Source organism: Lutjanus erythropterus, chromosome 18 (genome assembly GCF_056507025.1).
Source record: "Lutjanus erythropterus isolate fLutEry1 chromosome 18, fLutEry1.hap2, whole genome shotgun sequence".
Classification (NCBI taxonomy): Eukaryota; Metazoa; Chordata; class Actinopteri; order Lutjaniformes; family Lutjanidae; genus Lutjanus; species Lutjanus erythropterus.
Window position 1 is genome coordinate 13,242,862 of NC_139334.1, and position 27,085 is coordinate 13,269,946.

The 27,085-nt window shown below is 38.7% G+C and overlaps 1 protein-coding gene across 3 annotated transcripts; it reads right to left on the bottom strand.

The window, feature by feature from the left end:
• Positions 1–1,105: 1,105 nt before the first annotated feature.
• On the bottom strand, positions 1,106–22,901 carry grhl1 (grainyhead-like transcription factor 1). 3 transcript variants are annotated; one of them, XM_084742284.1, is made up of 16 exons: positions 22,742–22,901; positions 18,760–18,949; positions 18,442–18,515; positions 17,654–17,787; positions 17,189–17,424; positions 15,857–15,939; positions 15,365–15,518; positions 15,129–15,240; positions 14,233–14,327; positions 10,764–11,007; positions 9,874–9,998; positions 7,457–7,485; positions 7,172–7,257; positions 4,602–4,687; positions 3,320–3,384; positions 1,106–2,517 (listed from the first exon to the last, which is right to left on the bottom strand). In XM_084742284.1, the coding sequence occupies exons 1-16, from the start codon at positions 22,759–22,761 to the stop codon at positions 2,403–2,405; spliced, it is 1,848 nt and encodes a 615-aa protein (XP_084598410.1). In that variant the 5' UTR covers positions 22,762–22,901; the 3' UTR covers positions 1,106–2,402. The 3 variants fall into 3 exon arrangements, with proteins under 3 accessions (XP_084598410.1, XP_084598411.1, XP_084598412.1); XM_084742285.1 differs by lacking the exon at positions 22,742–22,901 and adding an exon at positions 22,504–22,707; XM_084742286.1 differs by lacking the exon at positions 22,742–22,901 and adding an exon at positions 21,997–22,073.
• Positions 22,902–27,085: the final 4,184 nt, after the last annotated feature.

Consider the following 27,085-nt stretch of genomic DNA (forward strand, 5'->3'; position numbering starts at 1 on the left):
GAAAATCCCAAAACAGTCACTGAGCAGTAAAAGCCACAGCCACAGAAATGCAAACTGTATCACAAAAACATCAGAACAAGAAAAAATAAACTTGGGGAAGTGCAGTGCAAAAACATCAGATTATGATGTCTTGTGATAAATATGTTTTAAAAATATTGTCAAGAAAATTCCTTCACAGTTAGTAATATGTAATTTGTTGTGTGTTATTAAAATAATGCACAGATTCCATTCTGTTTTGTACATGATGGATAATGTAAAGTGAGGGTGTCATTATAGTGCAATAAAGCCCTTCAGGATTCGAGGGTGACTATCCCACTATGTCAGGATTTATTTCAATTATTGCTCTGTGAGAGTCTATTATCCTTATAGAGGACACCAACCAGAAAACAGCTTTAGATATAAATGAGAGTCTACATTAGTAAAAGGGTGTTTATAAATTTGTGGCCAAGTGTCCGACAGAGCGGCCTCTCTGCACCGGGCTGTCCTGTCATGCCTGTTTCCTGTCCACAGGGTTAGTGTTGATGCCCAGACATCTGTTCCTGTGGACAGACACAGAGATCACTGGCACAGGCACAGTTAATATCTGCTACAGCTCAAAAAGATCAACTACTGACAGACCCATTACTTAAAGTTGACCATTTCTAGGGAAGAGTATTAGGGCAAGGTACAAGGGAAAAACAGAGAGAGGAGGAAGACATTTTTAAAACTTTGCGTTTTGAGAATAAAGTTGAAATGTTGAGAATAAATGAGATATACTGAGAATAAAGTCAAATCTAAAAAACACTCAAAATGTTGAGAAGAAATCTGAATCAAAATGTTGAATGAAGCTGAAAAAATAAGAATAAAACAGATCTCAAAAATAAAGCTGACATCTTGAGAATAAAGTTGAAACACCATACGTACCATTTATGCCGAGCAGTAAGCAAGAAATTTGACTTTACTCTTGAGATTTCAATTTTCTCTCATTTCTTCCTCTTATGCCTGGGCCTAGTAAATGTCCATACAAATCTCTTGTAAGATGGAAAGTTTGGAAACTGTCTGCTATGTTTAAAAGGAAACAACCATCTGAGAGGACATGAGGAAGAAAAAGTCTCAGACAACCAAACCAGCAGCTACTGCAGAACCTTTATTGCGCACTTTGTGCATCAAATCCTTTACAAAAAAAAAAGAACAAAAAACAATTAAAAACAAGTTAATAACTTTTTGTCCCATTACATGTAATGTAACTTCATATAAAAAGGAAAGAACATTATATTATTAGGAATAATAGAAATTTGAATATATATGGTAAAAAAAAAACAAAAAAAACAAAAACGAAATGACCCACATCCATTCTCTTAATAAATATATACACATTAAGTACTGAGATACAAAAGGAGGGATCATATAGATCCTTTTTGTCAGTGAATATATACAACAATATTTCTATTTTTAAAAAATCAGTTTTATCAGTTAGAATGTATATATACTGTAGTTAAGGAAAAACTTTTTTTTTTCTGAACGTGTCTGAACCTAAATATCATATTGCACTTCCAGAACAGCCTGCATAGACTGTACCAGACATCCATTGACCTATTTCATCAACATTCAGAAAACTACTCTACAAGGGAGGGGTAGCTGTGTTTTAGTGTTATTATCAATATATTTAACAACTATTTAATACTTACAAAGAGGCCATTATTTAAGTTGATCTGAGGAAAACATCTTTTAAGCCATTTCGCTCACAAACAACATGTACCTTAAGCTAAAAAAAAAAAAAAAAAACACACACACACACACACACAACAAACATTTACTGTACAATATTCTCCCCAGACTGTGTGATGATTGACTAAGGTTTTACACACTAAATACTGCCGCGTTGTTTGATAGTAATACACTGAACCACTGGGGCTCCATCAACAATTTGCTGTCTTCATTTTGTGCGCTACATACCCAATTTACAGATTACAGATTGTAATCATCAGTGCTATGGCTTTCAGAAGGGAGCTGTTTCTCCTCATAAGAAACACTGCTGCTTGCATAGCATGAGGTATAGCAGCACCACAAACACTCTGCACAAAAGTAGACACTGATATTTGAATACAAAATACAGGTGTCTTAATAATCAAACCTGACCTCACTTGTTGATTCTTATGCACAAAAAAAAGGGTTTAAACTGAATCAAAATGTATAACTTACATATCTAATAAACGTTGTGGTCCATTAAGAGCTAGGGCTTTTCCAATACCTCCTTTTAAAACCTGTTTGACATTAATACAGCACAAAGACAACATGATTTACAATTCAGATCAAGTCCACAATCGCTGCATAGCTGGACGTGTAAACCACCACTCCTGACGGCTTCGTCTCATTCGTCCTCAATCCCTCTGCTCAGGGTGTCGTCACCTCCTTCTGTCCAATCAGATTTCAGTGAGAGTGAGTTTGTACATGCCGCCCAGCTCTTCCATGGTGATCTGGAAAGTGTCCTCGTTGGAGTAGTGTTTGATGATGTTGTCGTCCATGTGGACTAGAATCCTGTTAAAAGCCAGGTATGAGTGTTAGTGGCCTGTTGTACAAATGCAATCTACTGTATGGTCTACGAGTGTAAAACAATTCTACCATAATCATTTTAATTTTTACATTTTTAAAGCAAAACTTTAACATTTGGGGAAATGAAGCAACAGCCAGGAGCTGGTTAGCTTAGTTTAGCATAGAGCAGGAAAATGCTAAGTTATAGCAGCTAGCAAGCTGGCACCGTTACCTTGAATAAATTATGGATTTCTCTGAGTTTGACCATTGCTGGACACATTTGGGTTTATGTGCAGGACTATTTGTTGGCCAGGCATAGTAACTTCCTGGAGTCTTGTTCGCACAGTCATGTGTTATTATCAGAATTTAGGCAAAAATAAGCATATTTCCCAAAATATTCCTTTAAGATTTATTGTACTACAGCAAGATTTTGCTCAAGACCACAGCTTTACCTTCAATATGCAAATGTAATCATTGCACCATTTAATTTACCTTTAATATCCCAATTACGGATATGTCAGTCAAGCCTGTATGCGTCTGCTCGTACAGTTTATGATTGGCTGATGTGCATCACAGCAGCAGCTAGTTTGATTGCTAATGCTCAATTAACTCACAGATTACCAGCTAAATACCAATTAGAAACAGGTTTGAAAATTTTAATTAGGCAAGATGTCACCTTTGCCACATGAATCATGGGAAAAGCCAAGAATTTGACTGACACTCTCATGATTTGCATTTTGAAGGAGACCGAAAACAATTTGATCAAGCCCCAGAGGAAAACTCTGCTGCTGAACAAATATAAACTCACCCTTTCTTGCACTTCTTATAGACTTTTCCAACCTTATCCAAAGGTAGTTCATACTTCTCTGAAATCTGGTGGAGAAAAAAAAGAACAAATCGATGTGAAATTATTGACAGAGACGTAAAAGCTTGAATAAACCTCGTGCTTACTCTTCCCTGCGCTATTCCTCAGTCTGTGATCAGTCAGGTCAAATTTAGAGAATACAAAACATTCTGCACTTTATTAACTGCAGGAAAAACTTGATATATACCTTAACACAGCAATATCCAGGGGTTACTAAATTGTCTTAAGCAATAATTTTAATTTAACAGTTAAAATTTGAGCACTGTTGTTCGTCAGTGTCTGGTCAGTATTATTTAGCGAGAAATTCAGGATTGTGACAAAGCACCTTTGCCAATGATAGATGCAAAAAAAAAAATGTTTCCAAGTAACAATAAGCAATAAGAAGCACTGTAAGCTGATCAGCTGGTTATAACTGCCAGTTGTCTGTCAATGTAAAGTTTAGCCCGTTACCCTGAAAACAGACGCTCACTGCTCTTGAAATACACACTGGACTTTGACCTCAGTGGCAGCTTGCCTCACTGCCTGCCAGACTCCTTTAACAATTTGCTCAATTTAAGCATTTAAAAATGATTAATGATTTCTTACAACTCATTTGGCAAACATTTGCCATTAACCTGAACTCTAATTGACATGAAACCGACATCCAAAAACAGTTATTCTGGCCTGGAATAGAAAAGGGGGGCGCCGCAGCTGCAGCGTTAATATCAGAGAGGTGAGTATTTCAACTTTACATGTTTCCTTGATCTCAGATGACACGTCATGGTCATTTTAGGATTTATTACAAAAAATATAATAAGCACACATTAGCAAACTTCATTAGCACACTGGAACTGAAACTGCCTGAGCATCATTAGTTATTGGACTAAAATATTTCAAACTGTCTGGGAGTTTGAGAAATCCAGTTCTGGTAATGTTTGTAGTGAAAATAGCTATGATAGAGCTGTCAAACAACCAATATTATACAATAGGTTTTGTGACACTGAAACAAAATCTTTCTCTATTTGATATGGCAACCTTTTATAAAATGTTGCAGTAAGATAAACCCATGAATGGTAATTGATATAATGGTGTTATTTACGTTTAAATCTGTGGCATCCCTTTCTGTTTTTTATGGACAAATAAATGTACAAATTATATGAATATACAACTGATAATTGTATTTAAAACAGAAGCATGAGGTGCAATACTAGTCATTACCAAGTATAATGAACTGAATACAACTTACAGCCTCCACCAGGCCTTTCAGCGTGGGATTCTTCAGCATGAGGGCATCAAACACCTCCTCTGTCTCTTTGCGCACGTACAGCAGGACTGTGTGGTGAAACGAGAAAGAGGAGATGGAAAGGCGTCAAAGCAAAGCACGCATGTTCATGGATTGGACACAAAAACAGACCCAAATCTGGCCTCCAGCGAAAGTCACTGGCAGGCGTAAAAGCGTGTGTCTGCGTCAGGCTGAACAGCTCGACTGCCGGTTTGGTTCGTGTGTGGGTTTTGGATTTCAAAGTGGTGAAGCTCAACCACAAGCACACATATGTTTAATCCATTAGAAGATTTGTATCTATAATGTATAACCCTGCAGGGTTATCCCTAAAGGGATCATTCAGATTATTAGAAGTGCGGCTGTATGAGGTATTTAACAATAGTCAGTGTCAATAATAAATATCATTATAAAAAAAATCAATGCTAGTGTATGCTACATTTAAAATATTTTCACTGCTGTTCTTTGCCATTAGAAAGCCTTTTCTAATGGAAAACTGCTGTTATATGAGCCAAATATTGCTCTCTCCATACCAACCAAACTCCATGGGTGAAATTTGTAATTTTACCTCACAGAAAAAGGAACAAAAAAAAAAAAAAATCTGATTGAGGCAGTGGTAGACCAGCAACTCCCGTATTTTGCGAGGTTAAATGACTGATTCCACCAATGGCACACCTAGAGAGCGCACTCATGATACGTGGTTGTGAAGAGACACAAACAGAAGGACAGATCTCGGTCTCAAAATACATCATGCTCTAAATAGATTTTTATCGTATTGTTTTCCAGCCTGTTGCAGGAACTTGTGATATTTGTGGCGTCTAAATACAAGACCTCCTTCTGTTTTTAAGTAAGCTTCTATTTAAAGATGTAACTGTGTGCAGAGGAGTTTTCAGCACTTTACGTCATCTGTATATGGAGTAAAACCAGATAAAAAGAAGAGAAAGAAAAAGAAAAAAAAGTGTGGTGGTGTTTGGTTTCATAAAGCTACAGCGTATTCTGTATAGCCACAGTTTTGCTTCGCTCGTTGTGGTGTGGAGCTGCCGTGGATAACTCTAATTGAGACAGACATCATTTGAAAGAGGCTGTTCAACACGTGATTGGCAGTCCTCACTTTGAGACGTCAACGTGGTTACTTCCAAACCACCACAAAGCTCCCAATCGTCTCATTGGAAAACCATGACAGCTTTTCTGGAAAGATTATAAAACATCATACGTGTTTTTACTGAATTTAGAGAATTTTCGAGGAGAGGAGAATTTAGAGATTCCAGACTCAGATTGGGATAATTTCCTGTGGAGTTGAACCCCTTTTAGTAGTAGAAGTTAAGTAGTTAAGCTGTAGTTTAATTACTTTTCATTGTGAAGCAGCTACCAGCTTGGTAAACTACTATTTCAGAGTAGTTTCCCCAACACTGCTTATGGTTTGGCATGAGTTGTGAGCATTTCAAAGACAACCAAAGATTGATTTTATTCCATTTGAAGGAGGCCATCACAGAAACCTCCTAGCTTCACAGAATCTTAAATAAACTAACTTTAAACTAACTTTCCCAACTTTAGGATAACTGTTAAGCCGCCCTTTATTTCACTTTTCCGTCTGTAGTCGTAGGTAACTCACTATCTAGCTAACCGTAACTGATGGTTGTGTTCGCTAACAGTAGTTAACAGTAGTGTCCACTAAGTAAAAGTAGTAGATAGTAGTAGAAGTATTTGATAACGGTAGAATTAGGTAACCATAGCTAATGGTGGCGTTTGCTAACAGTATGACCCAGTAGAAGTGTGTGGTGTTGGCTGTATCTGTAGAGACCCTGCCCTCTGCCTATATTTCTTTATTTTTTCTTCATTGTTTTGTTGTGCTTGGGAAGTTTCACCAACCCAAAATGCTGGTATTTGAAATCCTGATGTGTTTAGGAACAGCTTGGACTAATCCTACTGACTCTACCTCTAACGTAAGATGGAAGTTTCTGTTGATGAGGTGAACGTATCCAGCATTTCACAAGAAAAGAAATCTGAAACATATACATTATTTTGTGTAACAGGAGCATCTGGTGATCCCTCAGTTTTTCTTAAAACTTCTTGAAACTTCACTTCAGGTGTATTCATGCAGAATATGTCTGAGACTGGCATGAAAAGGTCAAGGTAAAGTCCAACTCTTTAAAACTTTCTTCCTCTTCGTAAAACACATCTTAAAACTTTTATTTACATATTTTACTATTGGAAAGAAGCTAGCTGCACTCCTATGAATAGGATATAGGGTAAAGGGCACAGGCTTGTTTGCATGTGTGTGTGCACGTAGTGATCAGTGGTATTTTGTTGGGTCAGTGGAGGCCTCGGGCACGTGTGTGTGTGTTTTGAAAGACCTGGAATAATCACATGGCCCAGAGACAGTATGTGTGTGTGTGTGTGTGTGTGTTAGGGGGGGAGTTGTCTTCAGAGGCAGATCACAGCACAGACACACACACATGCATATGCACGTGCACACACTGACCATCACTCAAATACTCCTGATCAGCATGTCAACAGTGAATGCATTACACACATACCTTTCTTTGGTTCCTCCACTCTTGCCATCTTGTTTGGGGGCGACACAAACTCATCATCACTGAAGGGTAATCTCTTCATGCCCGAGCTGCAGTGGACACACACACACACACACACAGAAATCAGTGCTTAAATGCCCTTAACAACCAGCTAACAGGCTATAAAACACACACAGGCACAAAGCCAGCGGGCATTTCCTAGAAACATCAGCCCTGAATGCCTTTTACTGCGAAGGTACCAAAGGTTGTCTCATTTCAAAACTACTAAAAAGCAAGTCAAAAACTCACCTTTCCTCTCCATCTTCTGTCGAGAAAGGCTGCAGAAGAAACAGAAATGGAGAAATTAACTTGTGTGCATTCATGGTAATAATTAAATATGATTTATCCTGCAATAAAAGTGTGTGTTTAAAATGTGCGACTTTGCAACTGCATGTAAATCATTCAAGCAGGTCGGAGCCAAAGTCAACAGCAACCTCCAAAAGGTCTCCCATTGTTGGCTCATTTATGCTTCTTTTATCACTGATAAATTGTTTTATCAGTGATAAATGAACTTGGTCAACACAAACCAGCTACTCAGCCATCTGGTTTATGTGGAGTAAAGTATTTCCAGTTACAGCTGGAGAAACAGTGATCAAAGTACTGGTGTGAACCCTGACAGAGGGTCACACGACTATTTTCAGGTTTTTATTCGATAGGATAAACATGTGGTTGAGATTTGATCAGTTTTTCCTCTTTATGTGACTTAATTTTCTTAGGAAATACAGAATACTAATAAGCCATGTTCCTCAAATTCTTCTTTTAATGATATAGGAACAAGCAAGGCCATTTTATTTCTATAACACCTTTAAAACAGAAAGGCGTTTCGAAAAGCTAAATAAAGTCTATTCACATAGAATAAAATTGGATTTTAAACCAGATAAACTGCACAGAGGAGTATCAAGGTAAGGCATAAGTATTAGTATTAGTGCCAGATGTAAGAAAAAATAAATCAGAGGAGGAAGATTTTTTTGAGATTTAAGTTGAAATGATGAGAATAAATTTGAAATATTACTTTGACTTTATTCTCAAAATGATATTTCAACTTAAGGTCAAATATTTCAGCATTTGACTTAATTTATTGTTAAAATGAAAAGCGAAAATCTTCCTCCTCTCATATTTTCCCCTTATGCCTGACTCTAATACTCTTCAATAATGAAGAAAAATACCAATATACATAATATGGTAATAGGCCAGAAATACAGTTAGTGCATGAAAAACCTCAAATCAGTTAATTATTTCAAATAATGCATACAATCAGTCAAAAACATGTTGTCTTAATTCTTGTAAAACTGCCTTTTTGGAGGGTCTTTTGCCATGTGACTGTATTGATCACGGGCGTTACTGTTAATAGAATTCTATTTCTAGCTGGTAGGTAAACCCTGAGTTTATCAGAAACTGACAGCGGTTCAGTCAGGTTCAATGTCACCGGCAGCACCAAAAATAACCTACTGTCCCAACTTGAGCCTCGCTGGTGCAAAGTAAACTTTGTGAAAGTGGGAGAACAGGAGAAAGAGAACGTGTGCTCACAATTTGGCCAGGAGGGGGCACTCAAAACCTACAAATAGTTAAGTTTCTCAGCGTTCTTCCTGCAGAATCATTTTGCTCATTGTGCATGTCACAGAAAACACGAAAAGTGTCTGAAACGGTCCAAAAAACTAACGCCAGGTGTACGTGCACATGCACCTGTGTGAGTGTCAAGTGACGTGTTCATCCTGACCGGACGAAGCTCAGAGTTCAGTCACAGAGCAGAGGGCTGCTGCTGGTCAACTCTGATAAAAGCCTGTCAAGCTGCATGCATGCTTAAGGGCACAGTTCGGATTATTTGAAGTGGGGTTGCAGGAGGTATTTATCCATAGACAGTGTATTACTGTGTGCTGCTATAGACAGGATCAGCAACAAAACATATTTGAGCCATTTTTAAAAAAGGGCCACCTAAAAAGTTAATTTAGAATATTTTCACTGCTTTACTTTGCTGTCAGACAGTCTGAGTCACATAATAACACAAACAAATTAACCGACTGAAGTAGTGGTAGACCAAGTGGCTAAAATATGTTTTATTGCTGAGCCTGTCCACAGCAGTACATTGCTTAGCCTCCTACCGCAGTACTTCTGCTGATTCACTGTAGGTAGTGGTATAGTATTAGTATGCTTCAAAAAATTCAAACTATCCCTTTAAAACATGCAGTTAAAAGTCTGCCACATCCGCATCCACGCATCATTAATAAAATTGCAGTCCTCTCTCTATCTCTAAATCTTCTTTTTTTTTTAATTTTCCTCTGAGCATATGAACAAATTTACGTGGTGGCACAGGTAGTATTTTCTGAACCAGCCCGGTTTGTTTTGAGTCACTGGTAAATGATTCATCCTGTGAGTAAGCAGTTTGAAATACAGCCATCAGTATGTCGGACTCCTATCAGAGCTGGAAACTAGAACTCTCTGTTCCTGCCAACTACCAAGCAAGCAGGTCACCTCGACCCAGCTGGCTGAAGAGTGGGTGTAAGCTGAAGTCTGTTTATGGACCACCTAAGATGCCAAGAAGGGTACGTGAATGTGGCAAAAACAATGTTCATGGTCGGAAATCACATACGAGTCATGTGATTCCATGCTGTCCTGAACAGTGCCGGTGTTCTTAAAGTTCTGTGTGTGTGTGTGTGATTGGCACTTACATGGCGCTGGAAGGAAGAGAAGTGAATGTCGGGAATGAACAGGACAGGTTGGGTCTCAATGTCCGTCATCATCTTGAAAACAGTCACATCGTGTTTCTGGAGGATGGGCACTTTGACATCTACAACTGGGAGGAAAAGACACAACAGGGAATAGTTCAATGAGAAGGACATCTTTTAAGGACACATGGTGGAAGCAAAACAAGCTGTAAACACAACATTGACTTATTATCACCTTATAACGCTGTTACAGCAAACATATTAGCACAAAGTCGTCTGTTTACACACCCAGTGTTTATTTAGAGTCATGTTTCTGAGCAGTAGTCACTCTTTTTTTTTTTAACTCCTGTGGGAAATATTTGGCTGCTGAACGCTCCACTACGTTCACAACTTTGCCTGTCTGCTGTTTGGAGTGTGGCAGGTAGCTTGGAGAGGGTTTATTCAAGCTTTTTGTTTTATCTGAAAATAGCACCTAATGTGGCTGGAAACAGGAAACAGGAACTGCAGAGTTGGATGATATTTCTCTGTGTGTTCATCACAACGTGCGTTATTTGAGAGATTCTGTAACACTGTGAAACTCTAACAGTGTTTTGTGGACTAAAAAAACAAAACCCGACCCTCGATCGGTATGAGGGTGACTAGATAATGACTGAATTTTCATATTAGGGTGAACTATCCCTTTAACAATAATACTTTACAGAATAAACAACTTACATTGACATTATTTAGTGAACTTATTGTAGTACAGTTATTTTAGGATTTAGGCATGACTTTTTTTATGCATGAGTGATTATATATATATATTTTAATGTCACATATTTCCTGCAGTACGCCAAAGTCCCTCTCGGGGTACTTGTACCCACATTTAAGAAGTAAAGTGCTGAGTGACTCACAGGCCAGGCCGGGGTTGAGCTCGGCAACCTTCCCTTTCCGGCGGGACTGCTTCCTCTCCTCATCTCGGATCTTCCTCTCGGCTCCCTTGTCACAGAAGACTTTGATCTGGCAGTAGGCGCGGTGGATGGGCTTGTTGCTGCGGTTGTTGTAGCTGTAGGTGTCGATCTGCAGGTTCAGCGGCAGACCCTTGACGCCCTTCTGAGAGGAGAAGTCTGTGCTCAGACAGTTGACGGAGATGAAGATCTGTGGAGAGAAGACAGGACAAATGAGAAAAAGACGATGGAAACCAAGAAAAAATGTCCAACTTCACCTGTACAAAGTTTAAGTTTTGTCACTTTAATTATTAATTTAACTTTTTAACTGCTGTTTGTTAAAACATCATTTCATTAAGACACTGAGGATTTCACTTTGCATCATCCTAAAACACTGAGGGCCTTCCTGCTGAGGCCTCATTCAGTGTTCTGAGTCGCCCTCTTTTGGTCAAATATAGTAATCACAGGCTCATATTTTTGGCCTGATGTGGACATGTTTCGTTGTCCTCCTGGTGCTTGTATTGAAAACAGGTTGGCATTGTGTCAACAAGACACACTATCACAACAGAGAGTTTGGAAACACCTAACAGAGAAAATCCACTGATGTCACTGATATTATAAAGATTATAAAAAGTCAAAAGAAAATGAACTCTGTGAATGGATCTGTGCATAAACATAGTGTATTTAAAATGAGCTTCAATGAAAAATAGACAAAGACAAGTTGGGATAACAACTTTACAAGTAAATCTGCTCTATTTGTGTGTTTTACCACCTTAAAATGTTTATAATGATATTTAGAGTGATTATCACCATGCATGAGGGGAAAGGAGTTTAAAATGGCTTAACAAAGACAAAAATTTATGTTTATACTGTCACACATAAAGCTGAATGAAAATTATTGTCATCAAAAGATGTTTTTGCGGTAACACCAGTAAATTGCCCTAGAGCAGGTAAACATAAGGGAGGGGCTGCCTTTTGCAAATACACTGCAAATACAACATGCTGCAGATCAATCAGCCCAGGGACAAACCACACATACAGACACATGTTAACACACACACACACACACACACACACACGCTTCTTCATCTGTCGTTAAAGTATAAACAGACCATTTTTCAGACACCTAGCACTTCCAAGTGGTTTTGCTGTTCTGGAAAAATCAACGACAGGGACAGGACAGGAATATTTTTTGCGTTACTGGGATGGACAGAAGTGAAAATCCACTCCTTAAATGTGTGGTGAAAGCAAGACTTATAAGGAACCAATTTAAATAAGGATGGTGTCATTATAGAGAGCCTCAGTCACACTAGCTATACCTAACTAACCTAAAAACATGAACTGTAGTTAATGACAAGAGACGTGTTATTTATTGATCCCATTTGAACTGTGCCACAAATCCCACATATGTTTGTTAATTCAAAGGAGAATATTTCAAGTCAAGACAGTTTCAGTTTGTTGTAAAACTGTTGAAGTGTAAGACTGTAAAGAAACATAATTAGTAAGACTACACACCTAGAAGTTCATCTGATGTGGCACTTAGGCACATGGTAATTCAAACTGGAAAAAAAAAAAAAAAATTCTCATGTCATTAGCTACATTCATATTTTTTTTCCCCCGAAGTAAGACCTCATGGGCGACACCGGAAAGGGAGGGACTTCACCTCTCTATTGAGGAGATGCTCAAACAAAATGTGGCAGGGCGGTGCTTCCAAAATTACACAGACGGTGAAGTCATGAACACACACAAGGATGAACATCCTATGGCCTCGAGTCATGGGACAGTTAGACCCACATCCTGGTTCGTGTGCGTGAGTGTGTGACTTTATTTATGTTAAGCGTAGCCTACAGAGATGAGCGCCATGTTGTCTCTTTGTATGTTTGTTGGCGTGTCAGTCGTCCTCCATCTCAGGCTGACAGTGGATGAGTGCCAGAGAACGACATGAGGGTCAACAACAACTGGGAAAAAAAATCAAGACTGGAGGAGGGGACAGGAGCGCCTCCTTTCTGTCACCTCTGCTACCTGCTGAACAGGATTTTATTTGTTAGCTGTCCAATCCGGCCCTTGTCCCCCCCACAGAGTTTCCTCATTCCTTCACTCTTTGTCTGAGAGCAAAAATATCCTCACACACACACACACACACAGCATCACAATAGTGGTGACAGGCAGGTTGGACCAGTCAAGAATGTATATGCACAAAGCAGGAAGACACACATGCACACACACCTCCACGTCTCTACGCAACAAGACTAAACACTCAAGGTAGCGGTGACAGCATCCTCACTCTTCTATTTAAGCTCTTTATTTTCTCTAATGACTGTTTTAGAGGATCACAATGAACAAACTGGCTGATGATCACGGACAAAGGGCTGTCAACACCTGAAACCTTCATTCTGGTCTGTGGCACAAACCACGCAGGGCCTTAAAAAAGGAGGAGTCGTCTATTTTTGGCTTAAGTGTGTTGATGTGAAAAGTTCAAGGCTCACATTAAGAGTTCAAGGCAAGGAAGTTATACGGAAACCTGGGATCACCAGTGATCCTGTGGACTAAACACTGCACCTGTTCTTGCGTGAACACTGGAGGGCAAACACCAGCTCTCGCACAAGCACGTCATTTTGTTTATTTGTGTGTGTGTGTGTGTGTGTGTACATGTTTCCATAACACTTTCTAAGAAGGTCTATCTGTATTGCATTGTATGCACATTCATAATACATTATAATACAGTAATAAAGATTTATAAAGCTCTTTCTAAATTTTTCTTGTCATGCATGATAAGTTATAACAAGGTTTATAAAGTATTACAAAGGATATGTACGTTGTACATTATCTCATTTATTACACAGCTACTTTAAAAAAAAACAATAATCTGACACAAAATCTTAATTAAAAAATGATTTAATTGCTTCTGCTAATTTGACATAATAATACATTTTATTACACAGCTTTATTAAATAAATTTGTCCTACTGGTCAGTCATGCCATTCTAAGGTCTTATTATTTCTATATATCAGACTGTTGCTATGAAGAATAGACAGTTGCTATGAACATAGTTGCTATGGATCATAGACTCTAAAGGAGCAGTAAAATAATTTCTGAATCTATAGACTCCTTTATAAAATAACATTAAAAAAAGTTCTCTATGTGGCTTTATAACTGGCTAAAATTATTGCTGTTATAATGTGCTGTGTAATCCAGGACTCGGATTAGTCTCGCATGAGGGTATAAAGCATTATGAATGCTGAACTTACATAATGTCAATCACTTAATACAACTGTACTTAATAAATCTTGTTACGAGTTCTCATGCATGATATTAAAGATTTATATTTATTGTTATAAACCCTTATGAGTGAATTTTTTCTTATGAATATGTTTATAATGCAGTATAGACATGATCTTCACAGAGAGTGTTACCCATGTTTCTTTTATTGTCTTACTTTGGCCTCCTCATTGGTGTCCCAGGTGAAGGAAATGGCGTTGTAGGAAATCTCCTCGATGTTGCCAATAGTGTTGAAGCTCTCTTTGTAGTCAGCTGTGACAGCAAACAAGAGTTTAGTGACTAATTTAGTAGCAGAGTGAGCCAAACCAGCAGTTTCTTAACTCAACAAAATACAGTCAGAAACAAATCAGCAGTTTTATTTATGTTCGCTAAAGCTGCGTTTCTGGGGACATCACTTTGCCCTCAGAAAAGTCCCTGCTGGATGAGTTGCACTTTCCAAAAGTACTGGAACCTCAGGGGTGGGGCTTGCAGCACTCAATATGTCTGATTGGTTGAGAAGGCCAACTTGCAGCATTTTATGTCAGCCACCATTCTGAAATATATGCAGCCGTAAACTAGCAGCATGACTTGAATCTCCTCCATGATTATTGTGTTGCACTGTTGCATAAATGTCATGTAAAACAGCTGTCACACGGGCTGAAGGAACCTTTTAGTTCCTGGGAGTAAAAGTTCCCGGTACCATGGGTAGAAACACGACTTAAGTTACTTTATGACGTGCAGAAGTTTTAAAGGCTGCAGATTTAATCCCAAACCGATCCAACTGAACTGGCACAACCAAACAACACGCCTTTTCCTGTCAGTTGTAACTAAGCTGCCCTTTAAACCAGCCACTTAACTGTGCAGACACAGGAGGATTAATCAGCTTGATCTATGATGACAAGTGAGATGAATCATTGGATGTTTGAAATCACGACCATCTGGGCACCAGCAGTGTTTCACACATCACATTTGAGTCTATCTGAACCTATTGCAGTTCTCTTGTTCTGCCAAGTAGTACATTTACAGTATTTTTAATGTAATTGACAGTTAAATTAAAAAAAAAAAACTTCTTACCTATGTCCAGACATCTCTGTTTGGCAGTGTGCTGTCTGGAGTGCCAGTACTTCCAGTGTTTCAGCTGATCATCTCTGCACTTCTCCTCTCCAAACACCACCATCACTACACTCTGGTGGATGGATTAACACACAGTGACAAATTTAATATGTTATTATGGTATTCAGCACGCGATCACTGTCAATAAATCCAAAGCTGTTGCTTGTTTCAGGTTTATTTTTATCTGTCTTTCTTACCCTGACTTTGGTAATGGGTTGGTGAATGCCTTTGTTGTCGACCTCCCTGAGGGTGATGGGGTAAAACTGGCCCTTGTTCAGGTATGTCATTGTCCCGTCACCTGTCTTCTGACGCAGAGACTTGGATGCCTCGAGGGTGTACTCGAAATTATTCCTAAAATATGGGGGCAATAAAAAATCATGAATAAAACATCAAGAAAAAGCATCTGTTATCTGCAAAACAGGATAACAATGCAATAACACTATTCAATAACTTGAAATGGCATGATTTAGCATGATTCATTTAGCCGCTGCAGCTAAATGTGTGACCTAAAATGTGTATGTGGCCTGTCAGATAGCGCCCGTGTGTGTGTGCAGGCTCTTGTCTTTCACACAGAGGGGGAGTCTGGTGTCTCCCCTGTGACTGCCATGAATGAGGCCATTCTGCAGTGTTGTGTCAAAAGCTGAATGGAGGTGGAAGTCGGGCGGTGGGCCGGCGGCAGCGCGACTTACCCCGGCACAGTGTCAAACTGAGGGTACTCGTCAGGCGTCATGGAGGCCATGCGTAACTGGAGATCCCCTGGGAAGGAAAACACCTGCAGCACACACAAAAAAAAAAACAGATAAAGTGTGAAGTGAGGCACAGGAGAAAGAGGATTTTAAACAGCTACTTTTAAAAAAAATAAATGATTTATTTTCTAATTCACCGGCAACCATATCAGAAACTTCCTACGTTATGTCTTTAATTGAGTCTAAGATAGGATTTTTCCTACTTTGGTTTTACAAAAGCAAATCCTAACTGTCTGTCTTACTCCATTGTATCTTATCTCAGGTTAACAAAGCACCCAACAATTTTTACATCTGGCCTCACCACTTGAAGACAGATGAGTTAGATGTGTTGCTAACATCTGTATAGAAACAAATATTTTCTTTTTTCGGATATTTACAGCAATGCTAACACTGGAGAGAGCAGAGGGTTGCAGGCACAGTCTGCGCTGTAGACGAGGAGCAAAATGGAACACGTCCTTTAACTACTGTTAGCTAACACTCCCAGAGGCTACTGTAAGCTAACACTACTTGCTAGTTAGTAAGTAAGTTAGCCACTACTGCAGGTGGGAAAGTGAATGGCAGCTTAATGGGTATCCTAAAGTTAGGAGAGTTTATTTTAACTTTGGAAAGTTAGGATGCTTGAGGAACACAGTTATCTAAAGTTAGGACAGGGACATTCTTCTTAAAAACTTTTCATCTGTAATGTTTTATTTTTCCTAATCAAGCCCTAAACCAAATTACCATGGTAACCAAACAGTTAAGACAGGATCTGCAAGTTAGGAAGTTTCTGTGATATGGCCGCAGAGGAATAGACAGTATTTTCATTTTAATGCCCCTCAGCTCAGGGTTTTTATTAATTTGTTCTTCCCCTTCATCCCCATTTCTTTGAGTTTAAATGGCTCTTCCTTCATGTTGCTAACCCCCCTTGCCCCCTCCTGTACAGGGGTTTTGTTGGGTTACTCTTTTCTAAGGTAATTCCCCTCCAGGTTAAATAGAGAGAGAGAGGACAGAGAAAGGGCTTTGGCTATTGTAGGAGAAAAGTACAGCACTTTATTGTGTTGGTGAGACAATGGCATAATAACACACTGGCCGCTATTTTGGCATGTTCAAATAAAACCAGGGAAGGCTGAGCCCACCGCTGGCTCCATGGGATCAGGTGAATATCCTATTGTCTGATGGGAGAGATCTGAGAGAGGAGAGGAGAGGAAAGCGAAGGAGAGGAGGAGGAGGAGGAGGAGGAGGGGGTTGCAGGGAGAGCATTAGTGAAGAGGGGGATCGAAACACACACACACACACCTCCTGGGAACCATCCTTGAAACTCTCGGAGAAGGTGGAGTCGGGGGGCGTGCGGGACTGAGTGCTGGGGCTGAACTGGACGCCGTTGTGGGCGAGCTGGCGGTCAAAGACGCCCACGTGACTGTCGTTTTCGGTGCAGTTGTTTGGTATGGTCACTGAGAAGCCGTGGCTGGGCACCTCTGTCTTCACGGGTGGAAAGTTTGGCACGGCGGCGATGGAAACTGTGACAGTCGTGTCTGAAAAGACAAAATCGGTAAAATATAAGTATAAGAAGTATTTTTCCTCTGGCCTTTCGTACTACTTATCCAGGTCTGTGGATTATCTTGACAAGACATTCATCTCTACAGCCGATATCGCCAAAACTCAGTAACTCACGCCAAAACTATCTAGATGGATAAATGGCACGACAGGCCAGCAGAGAACTGTGTAACTGTCACTTGTAAGTGTTGTTTGGTGAGAACAGACCTGGTGAAGCGAACTGGCTCCTCTTGTCCTGGGCGAGCTGAAGAATATTGAAGGGGCCCTTGAGGACCTGGATCCGGCTCTCCATACCAGCTTCCTGAAGTGGAGCTATGGGATGTCCGGCCTGGATCTGGTGTCTGCAACAAAGACAAATAGCACGTCTGTAGTATTGGATCGAAGGTGTTACCCAGCAGACTGTTTCTGTAAAAATCATTATAAACATAATGATAAGTTTTAATTTTGCACTTTATTGTGTCGTGCTGTACTTTTTAAAATTAGCTTCATTATATCTCAGTTTATCTTCTTTTCATGATGTTTCAATCTCTTATTAGCATCTGTTATAAACACTATGATACTTGTATTGGATAGCTGTTTTCAGTTTGTCTAAGTATAGGACTAATGTATCTGTCCAAGTCAAATAAAGCATAAATAAATAAATAAATAAATACATAGAGGACAAACAGGGAATGAGCCCCATTAGACAAAACTAACATATACCCAGACTTTAACACATATACATGCACATATGCATTCAAAACCTTTACTCTAAAAGAGTAAAATTTTTGTTGTCAACTAATCGATTATCATTATTTTCTCAATTCCTCCAAAGATGAATATGTGTGCAGTGTTAAATAGATTTTAATAAATAAGGCTGCATTCAGCTCCATCAAATACAAAATCCAGAGAATGTGAAGCAGCTTAAATCTGTCCATTCCCTTCACGCCATGGTTCCCCTCTGCTGTGCTTTTATTTTTAAAGGGGGGTGGTATCAGATGAGGGTTGCTGCTTACCTTTTGTTGGGATCCACATCACAGACCAGTGCCTCTGGCTTGCTCTGGGGTATTGTTCTCTTCTCCCTGGGCACCTGTATGGGAGGGTAAACACAGCCGCTCAGCGTCTGACCACATCACATCCAGCAGCCTGGGTCATCCTGCTGTCTATATGTGCAACTTGATCAGTTACATGACAGAGGCTCTGCCTCGCAGATGTTGTTTAATGGTTGGATGGTAAAAGCCTGTAAGGATTTACCTAATCCCCTGGCAAGAGATTCTCCACTTTTGATTTATGAGAAAAGAGCTCAGAAGGTTGCAGAACTTTCTCCTGCGTACCTTATAGTAGTCGTAGAGCAGGCCGAGAGCTGCGGCGCTGTCCTCGTCTCCGTTTATGCTCATCATGGCCTTGGTGGCAGCTGTCAGCGGGTTCTCCAGAAATGATTTCCAGGCTTCATCCTCTGTGGTGAAGGGACGACGCTGGCCGCCATAACCCGGTTCATTCTGGAGAACCAGGACCGCACGTTTACTGCAAGAAGACGAGAGTCTCATAAGTCACTGTGCAAAACCAAATATTTAGATGTCAGTGTTTTTTTAATGCGGAATCTTCTTATGTGATATGCTTTAAAACTTTTTATCACATGATGTTTCAAACCAACAACAACTCAAAGCATCACTTCTGATATACTGTATGGACACTGATACATGTTTGAAAGAGCAGGTACAGACTGCACCAAGAAAAAATAATCATATTTTAGTCAAAAAGTCAAAAGTCAGCAAAACTAGATTTAATATGAGTAAATCCATATTTGAAACTAAGCACAGTTCTGTTTGTTGTAAAGTAATATAAGTAACGGGTAAATTGAAATATGGGGATGTTTTATTACCCAAATCACAATAAATGAAAAATAAACTTGAGCGTCGTTGAGACCTAGTAAGTATAAAAAAGGAGGAAAACTTTTGGCTGCTCTGTGGGTGTTCACTAGCTAGCTATAAAATTCTTAAAATGAAACTTCACATCATGTTTCTAGCTACCTAAAAAGTTAAGAAAGCATTACATTGTTTGCTAGATGACTAAAAGAAAAGCTTTACTTTCTCCTCCTTTCATAAAGACTTGTTGGCTGAATTTATGGAGTAATATGGCCAAATAATAGAGGATTAAAACAGACAACAGCACAGTAAGGAAAAAAGAATTGGCAGACTGTTTAAACAGATCAGCTGGAGCAAAAGAAAGAAGAAATGAGTCGTTAAACTCGATTGGGTTAAATCTGTCCCTTAACTTTCTTTAAGCAACTTGAAAATTTAGAGTAAAAGATAAATTGAGGTTTAAATGTAACCATTCTTAATTTTAAGCTAGTCTAAAAGTTTGGTGTGTAAAGAATTGAAGTTAAACCATGATTAAAACCGGTTTATTTTAAATTAAATGAATCCTTGTTGGTACAATGGCGCCATAGACTCCATGGGTTTAATGGCTTTCAGCGAGTTCACAAAGCCAAGACCTACAATCACGGCCTCGTTCAAAACAGACAAACGGGTTATAAGGGCTAGAGATCCACCGCGTCAATCTCTTAATCTGCGAGACCAGTTGTTCAAGCTTTTCAATGATTGTGCAACAAATCTCAGCCATCGAACCACCGAGGCGTCTCGAGAAAAAGATGCTCGACAGGCTCGTCCAGTGAGACAACTCTGGTTCGGGGAACACTCATTGGCTGAGAGGGTGACCGCAAATGACGTATCTGACCCGGCCACATTCCTGTGTTTTTAATCAGCGGCGTACTACTGTTTTCGTAAGAGAACCTGTTTGTGAAAAATACGTTTTTTTATGCGCAGTCACTGCCTGCGTCTTTCTCGTTCCTCTTCCTCTTTCATCGCGTGACGTCTCCAGAAGAGTCGTTGCTTTGTAAACAGGACTTAGTCGGACCAACAAGAATACACCACCTTGAGTTTTTTTGTGTCTCATCTGCTTAAAGTTGATTTAATGCGTTAATTTAAGTTCACTGAATTTAAAAAGGCATGAAACTACGATGCAAGTGAGAAAATACTAAGCATTTCAAACACTGAGCTTCTCTATTTACTGTAATGTTCCATGTTTGCTCAGGTTATGTTTACTTAGACATGTTAAGCCCAGTGACTAAAACAAAGTAAAGACATTAGTTGAGCTCTTGTTATTAAAGTTTCATCTAGATCATTAACTTTACTCATCAGAATAACACATCTTAAATCATCCTGCCACTAAATCCTGATTTTCTGCCACATTAAAGTCATTATGACAAAGTGTAAACGGACTGGCTCAGTTTCCACGTCGAGTATCTACAACAAATACAGCTTTTTTCCTCTCAATGGTCAGAGCAAAGTGATAATTAGTAATCCTATATCTAATTGTGCTGTTCATAAAAGGCAACCTGATAAGATCCATTATTTACTGGCAATAAAACTCTAAAGAAATGTAATCCATTAACAAGACAAAACAAAGAAGAGTTTTTTTTCAGACAGAGATTAAAATTAGATTTCACATGTTGGGAATAAAGTCATGAATTCACAGATGTCTGTCACTGTTAAATATTGTAAGTATGCTGAGTGTTCCTGCAGTCAGACTAACCTGAAGTTTGCTATTTTGGAACAACTAATTTTGGACTAAGTATATTTTAGTTGTAATTAAATTGTAGAAAAGCACAATTTTAAGCATATTTAGTGCTAAAGTGGAACAACTTCATGTAAGCCTGGCACACTTAAAGTGTGTATATATAGACATGTTTGTTTAATGACATTTAAGTTTACCTTGTTTATGCTACTTTTCCAGAGTACACAGCAGTACAGCTTTATAATAAACATGCATACTTAAATACACCTCTGATCAAGAGATATCAAAATAGAGATGCAACAATTAATCAATTCATTAATTATTAAACTGTCAGTTATTACTGCAACCATTCTGATTTCAATAAACGATCAGTTTAAGAATTAAAAAAAAAAAAAAAAAAGTCAAAATTCTCTGATTGGAGCTTCTTAAGTGTGATTATTTTTTGGTTTCTTTACTCCTCCCTGACAGTTAACTGAAAATCTTTGGGCTGTAAACAAGACATTTGAAGACGTCATCTTGGGCTTTGGAAAACACTGGTCGACATTTTTAATCAAATTCTGACATTTTATAAAGCAAACAACTAATCAGTTAATCAAGGAAGTAACTGCCCAATTATTCAACTATGAAAATAATCATTAGTTGCAGCCCTAAATAAAAATATAGACTTTTCAAACTTCTTACCAAACTATCATTCCACTATACTTTTTAAAAGTGCACAAATGTACAATTTACAACACACTTACAATAAAGTACACTTGAAATATACTTTAAATTAGGCAAAATAAAATAAAATAAAAATAATAATACAAGTATACTAGTAATAACTTTCTAATACACTAAAGTAAACTACTTTTTCACTTGGGAAGAACATTAAAAAAAACAACATATTTTTCTGTATTTAGAGAAGTTTGTATATGGTCTCTGATTTTAGACACTAAACATTTTGGTGGTGTGGAGTAAAAAATATAACCTCATATAGCCCTGCGCTTGCTTACATTGTCTGTGTAAGTAGTCGGGCCAACGCCTAGCAGGTGTACAGTTTCACCCCCCTCAAAAGTCTCCTTGTCGTTTGTCCTCAAAAAAAAAAAAACATACAGAATATAGGCTGAGCAGCGTGAAAAATACTAATCGGGTTTTTTTGTGTGTGTGTGTGTGTGTGAACCTGTTGATTAAACTCTTACTTGGCAATAAAAACCACAAGCAGAGGCGGTTTTCTTTGACTGACAGCTCCCTGCTGAGGTCCTACACAAACATCATTAAGACTATCCACATAACTGTTGGAGCTTAAAGCAAAATCAAACAGCAAACCGCCCTTCATCGCTATCACGGGACACTTTTTATTCTAACAGGCGCCTCGGCTCGCTCGCACGACAGGTGGAGGGATACACCTGTACAGGCTTGAACATGACAGGTGAAATGAGCGGAGTTACACCATGGGAAACTATTTACGTCTCCATGCAATCACTCTCCCGCTTGGCAGCCAGACTTTAGAGTAAACTTACCCTTAAAAATGAAGCCGTAATCGTCCTAAAATAATACTTAAATGCAAGATAAATGTCAGAATTTTAAATATCAAGGCTGCAGGTCAGAGGTAAAGCACTAATCCGTCTGTGCCATGAGCTCAAAAAAGTGCAAAAATGGTGTAAAAATCCACAAAATATTTAAAGTCAGTATTAACGAGCTTATAAAGTCGACCTGCTGTAATGTGCAGGCTATAGGTGGAGAGTCAGGACAACTTACTTGTCATGCTCCTGTGACATCTCGGTCGGTCGAACTGGACTTTCTAGTTGGTACTGAAAATCCGATCCGTCTTCTTTACCGTGGTGCTGGATGAGGGCCGCGGCAACAAACAACACAGTCCCCGACTGAGAGAACGGGTTTTGTCGGCTTTTCTCGCTTTTTTGGGGTAATGGTGAGAAATCGAGGCCGGTTTTACCTGTGACAGGACCGCGGATTGGATTACAGGTGGACGAGGGGGCGGGGCCGCGCTGTCAATTACCCCCTCTGAGATCGTGATTGGCTCAGCCGGTGGCCTACCTGGAGCTGTGGAGGGAGACGAGGTGAAGCAGTGGAAGAACAGGGTTTAACAGCTTTGATTTTATCATGTTACGTTTGATATTGTTGGAAAAATATGCAAATCTGACAATAAATTACAAAAAAAAGATGGTGATTGAAGGGTTAAAGTTTAAAATAGAACAAATAAATCATGATTGATGTGTGGAAGAGCTCTAGAAAATTATTATTATTTATGTACACAACTCAGGGTTGGGTGGTAATTTAAAAACCAAATCAAATATCAACATTTTGGGTTGGTGAAACAGCTGGAGTGCAACAAAACAATAAAAAAGCAGTGGTGGAAAGATTAAGTACAAGGACTAATACATTACTAAAATAATTAATTCAAATTGAACTCACTACCCATTCTACTCATTTATGACTTAAAAACTAAGTAGATAACGGTGTGATGCAAACCTAAGTACAGACTTGAAAATATAAATATACAAATACCCGAAAAATTTAATTTCTGTAATTTGAGTATTTGTAATGAATTACATCCACCGCTGAACATAAGAAAATACAACTACAGCTATCAGCACACACTTCTAGTGGGTCATAAGTCGGGCTGGTTACTGGTACTCAATAGCTTTAGAGTACTGAATGAAATAAATTTCTCCAGTCAAATGATACGTGCAATCAATCCTTTTGGTACCCAGATCTAGAAAACAAAAAATTAAAAGCAAAACTATTTTTATGGTTTTGCTCACAGCCAATCACCACAAGCCTTCTTCATAAAGAATAACATTTGGAAAAAGGTGTGAAATCAAGTGATCTGTTGGTATCAGTATCACTTAAAGAGTACTGGTATTGGTACTGGTATTGCAGTTTTTTACATGATACCCAGGCCTAGTCATAAGTGATGACTGATGATTGTCATATGAGTCTAGACTATGTTTTCTTTGGGAAATGTTGCAGATTATACCTTTAACTGTGGTGCTATTTGTCCATGGTTTTGGAACCAAGTTTCAGCGAGATGTCTGCCTTCTGTCTGAATTAGACAGCACTTGGCTTGTGGTGCTCAAACGGCCAAAAACAGTACAGTTGAAAAACTCAAAAGCAATGTCTCTGTCCAGAAATCATGACCCTGTTAATCAAGATAAACCACATAACCTTCAATCCCAGTTTTATGTAGGAACTACTTTTTAAACCTTTTTTTCTACGAGCAGTCTGTGGATTATCTTGAGTAACCCAGTGATGATTTCTATAAAGATAAACTACTGGAAACTCACATAAAAACAATCTAGATGGATAAATAAAAAGATAAAACTTGGAAATTAAGAATGCACCTGTATCACAAATGAATGATAAGTGATTTCTTGTCTAAGACATTGGAGAAAATTAAATTTATTTGTACAGTTGCATGTTTCGGTGCTAATTTAAGGACTGGAGAAGCAAGGAAGGCCTTGTTTTGAGCACAATCACTGCAGCATTATACAGTACATGGTTAGTAATGTAACTTATGTATGTGTTAAATAAGAACACTTGAACACATGAGATGTTCTTTCTTGACTTGAAATGATGGGTTAAATAAATACAGGACTGTGAGTTGACTTGACCTATCAAATTAAATTTCATAATAAATTAGATAACTTTGAACTAGTTATTTATTCTAATCTCAGTCGCACTCACATTTTTAAGGCAGCAGGTGAACTTGTGTTTTTCATTTGAACCTGTTTAAAATGACTTGCAGTGCGGGTGTCTGCAGATATCACTCCAATAACAGTCTTTACCCTAAAATCTGCAAAGTAATTTTTATGTAACTTATCTTAATAAGGATCTCTTCTTGCTTCCTTTTAGCTGACAAACGTACTACTCACTGTAACTTTGCCCAGTAAAAATGTAAACAGACTGGTTTCATCTGATTTCACGGAAAATCTGTCTCAGTGGCAGCCATTAGAGGGACAGTTCACCCAAAAATTAAGGTTGGGTTTAGGTTTTTTAGTCCACAGAACATTGGTGGAGTTTCACAGGAAAACAGAACACAAACAATGGAAGCGAATGGCAACCTGTTTTTAAATGTAAAAAAAAAAAAACAACAGGAAAAAAAACATAAAATGTGTTTATACTGCTCCTCTGGTGTAATCCAGGTCTCCTAAAGCCCCAACCTGCCAAGTTTACTTGAAAGATGTCATTTAAACCATGTTTTGAGTCTAAATCCTCACCGTCGATCCTTAGCTTGGAGCAACATTCACATGCATGTGCACACCGTCTGAAATGAGTGGGTCTGGTGTGACGGTGTGTCAGGGCTTCAGCGGTTATGCCAGACGAGCAGTATGAAGGCACGTTTGTTTTATTTGTTTTTTGTTTATTTCGTTTATTCATTTATTTTACATGAGTGTGTCGATAATGACAAAAGTTTCATTTTGAGGCCAACTATCCCTTTAAGAAGAACTAGTCAGAAACAGCTGATCTTTTTGCTGATGATCTCTTTAACTTATTAGGTCATATTGAGGCATCAGTAATAAATTGTGCTGGTTTCATAACCAGTTAAAAATTCCTTGTAGTAGCTTTAACATGAGATCTCTTTCATGACACAAAAAAATTCACTCAGTTTATAATGGCATTGACAAATAAAACTGTTTTCCAGTCTTGAATCAAGAATCAGATGCAATAATGTGATAATACAAACAGGTTTTACTTGCCATAATCATCCCTCCTGTTCACACACTATTCAACCTCTTTCTAAGATGATTCCTGTGTTAAAGATAAGGGACAAAATCCAATGATCAGTGCAGCAAAAATATATTCTGAAGTTTTGCTTTGCTAGCTTATATTGTTATATTGCTCTTATTTAAATGTATTTTACAATTTAAATTTTTATCCTGGCAATAATCCCCATTTTTTCTGTTGCCTTTTTTTTGTATCCTGATTATGTAATCCCATTACATGTAATCAATTACTCCACTATTTTATTTATTGAAATTAAAATTAATTTCAAAAAATAAAATAAGAAAATTAAGTAAAATAAAATGTATACATAGGTAAATTGAGTTTTTCTTGCCAGGAGGGCACCAAAGCACTGCCCCCTAAATTCTTGTTTCAGAAGACCCATCATGCAAACAAAATGTAAAGTATCTCAAGTTTCCCATCGTGCTTAACAGTCAGTAAACCTTCCTTTATGGAGAAATCCACCCACCTGTGTCACTGTTACCGGATGATGACATGACACAGAGAGTTGTTTACATTCTCCTGGAGGAGAGATTATCATCAGCCTGCACTGCTGCAAGTAAGAAGCAGGCAAATTTAGTCCCGAAATCTCCAGAAACATCAGAGGTGTGCAAATCAAATGATGTATTAGCATGCAACCAAATCTGGGGGTGCTCTCAACGGTTACTAAGTGGTATGAGACTGCAGCAAATTACTGTCATTGGAGAGTTTTTCTATGGAAGTTTGGCACAGAGACTTAGAATTAATTAGTTGCTTACTTTAAGTATTTTGAGCTCCTCTGACATGCTTTATTAACATTGCCTCGGTTCTTTATAATCCTCTACAACTAGCTGTGGGCTGATTGTGATAAAATAAACATAAATGTACAATAAAACCTTGAAACCTCAAAACACTGGATGAAAAGAAACACCCTGAGTGAAAACAAACAGCTTTGTTAGAGACAGAGAGGGTTTAAAAGATGCTATCAGCAATATTCAAAGTTTCTCCCTTTACACACACTGAAACTAACAGTAATCCCCCCACCCCCTCCCTCTCTCTCTCTCTTAGTCACACACACACACACACACACACACACACACACACACACACACACACACACACACACACACACACACAGAAACAACCTCCTGCTCCTGGATCCTGGTTTACTGTTTATTTATCCCAGAGGAAGGACACCTGCCTCTCCTGGAGTTTGTTTGTGTTTGCACTGAGGACATGGGATAATACAGCGGGGAGGGATACAAGGATGTGTTTGTGTGTGTGTGTGTGTGTGTGTATGTGTGTGTGTGTGTGTGGTTATGTGTGTGAGGGGAGGCTGGGAATATGTCACTGGGCTGCTGATGATAGTGGGTCTGGCTA

What these genes read in the sequence shown, in the direction of transcription:
- grhl1 (XM_084742284.1), bottom strand. Translation starts at nt 22,761, where the DNA reads ATGTCACAGGAGCATGACAA. An exon ending in ATGTCACAGGAGCATGACAA is followed by an intron (nt 18,950 to 22,741) that starts GTAAGTTGTCCT and finishes GTCTTCTTGCAG; the next exon opens with TAAACGTGCGGTCCTGGTTC. An exon ending in TCTCTTCCTTCCAGCGCCAT is followed by an intron (nt 7,486 to 9,873) that starts GTAAGTGCCAAT and finishes TTTCTTCTGCAG; the next exon opens with CCTTTCTCGACAGAAGATGG.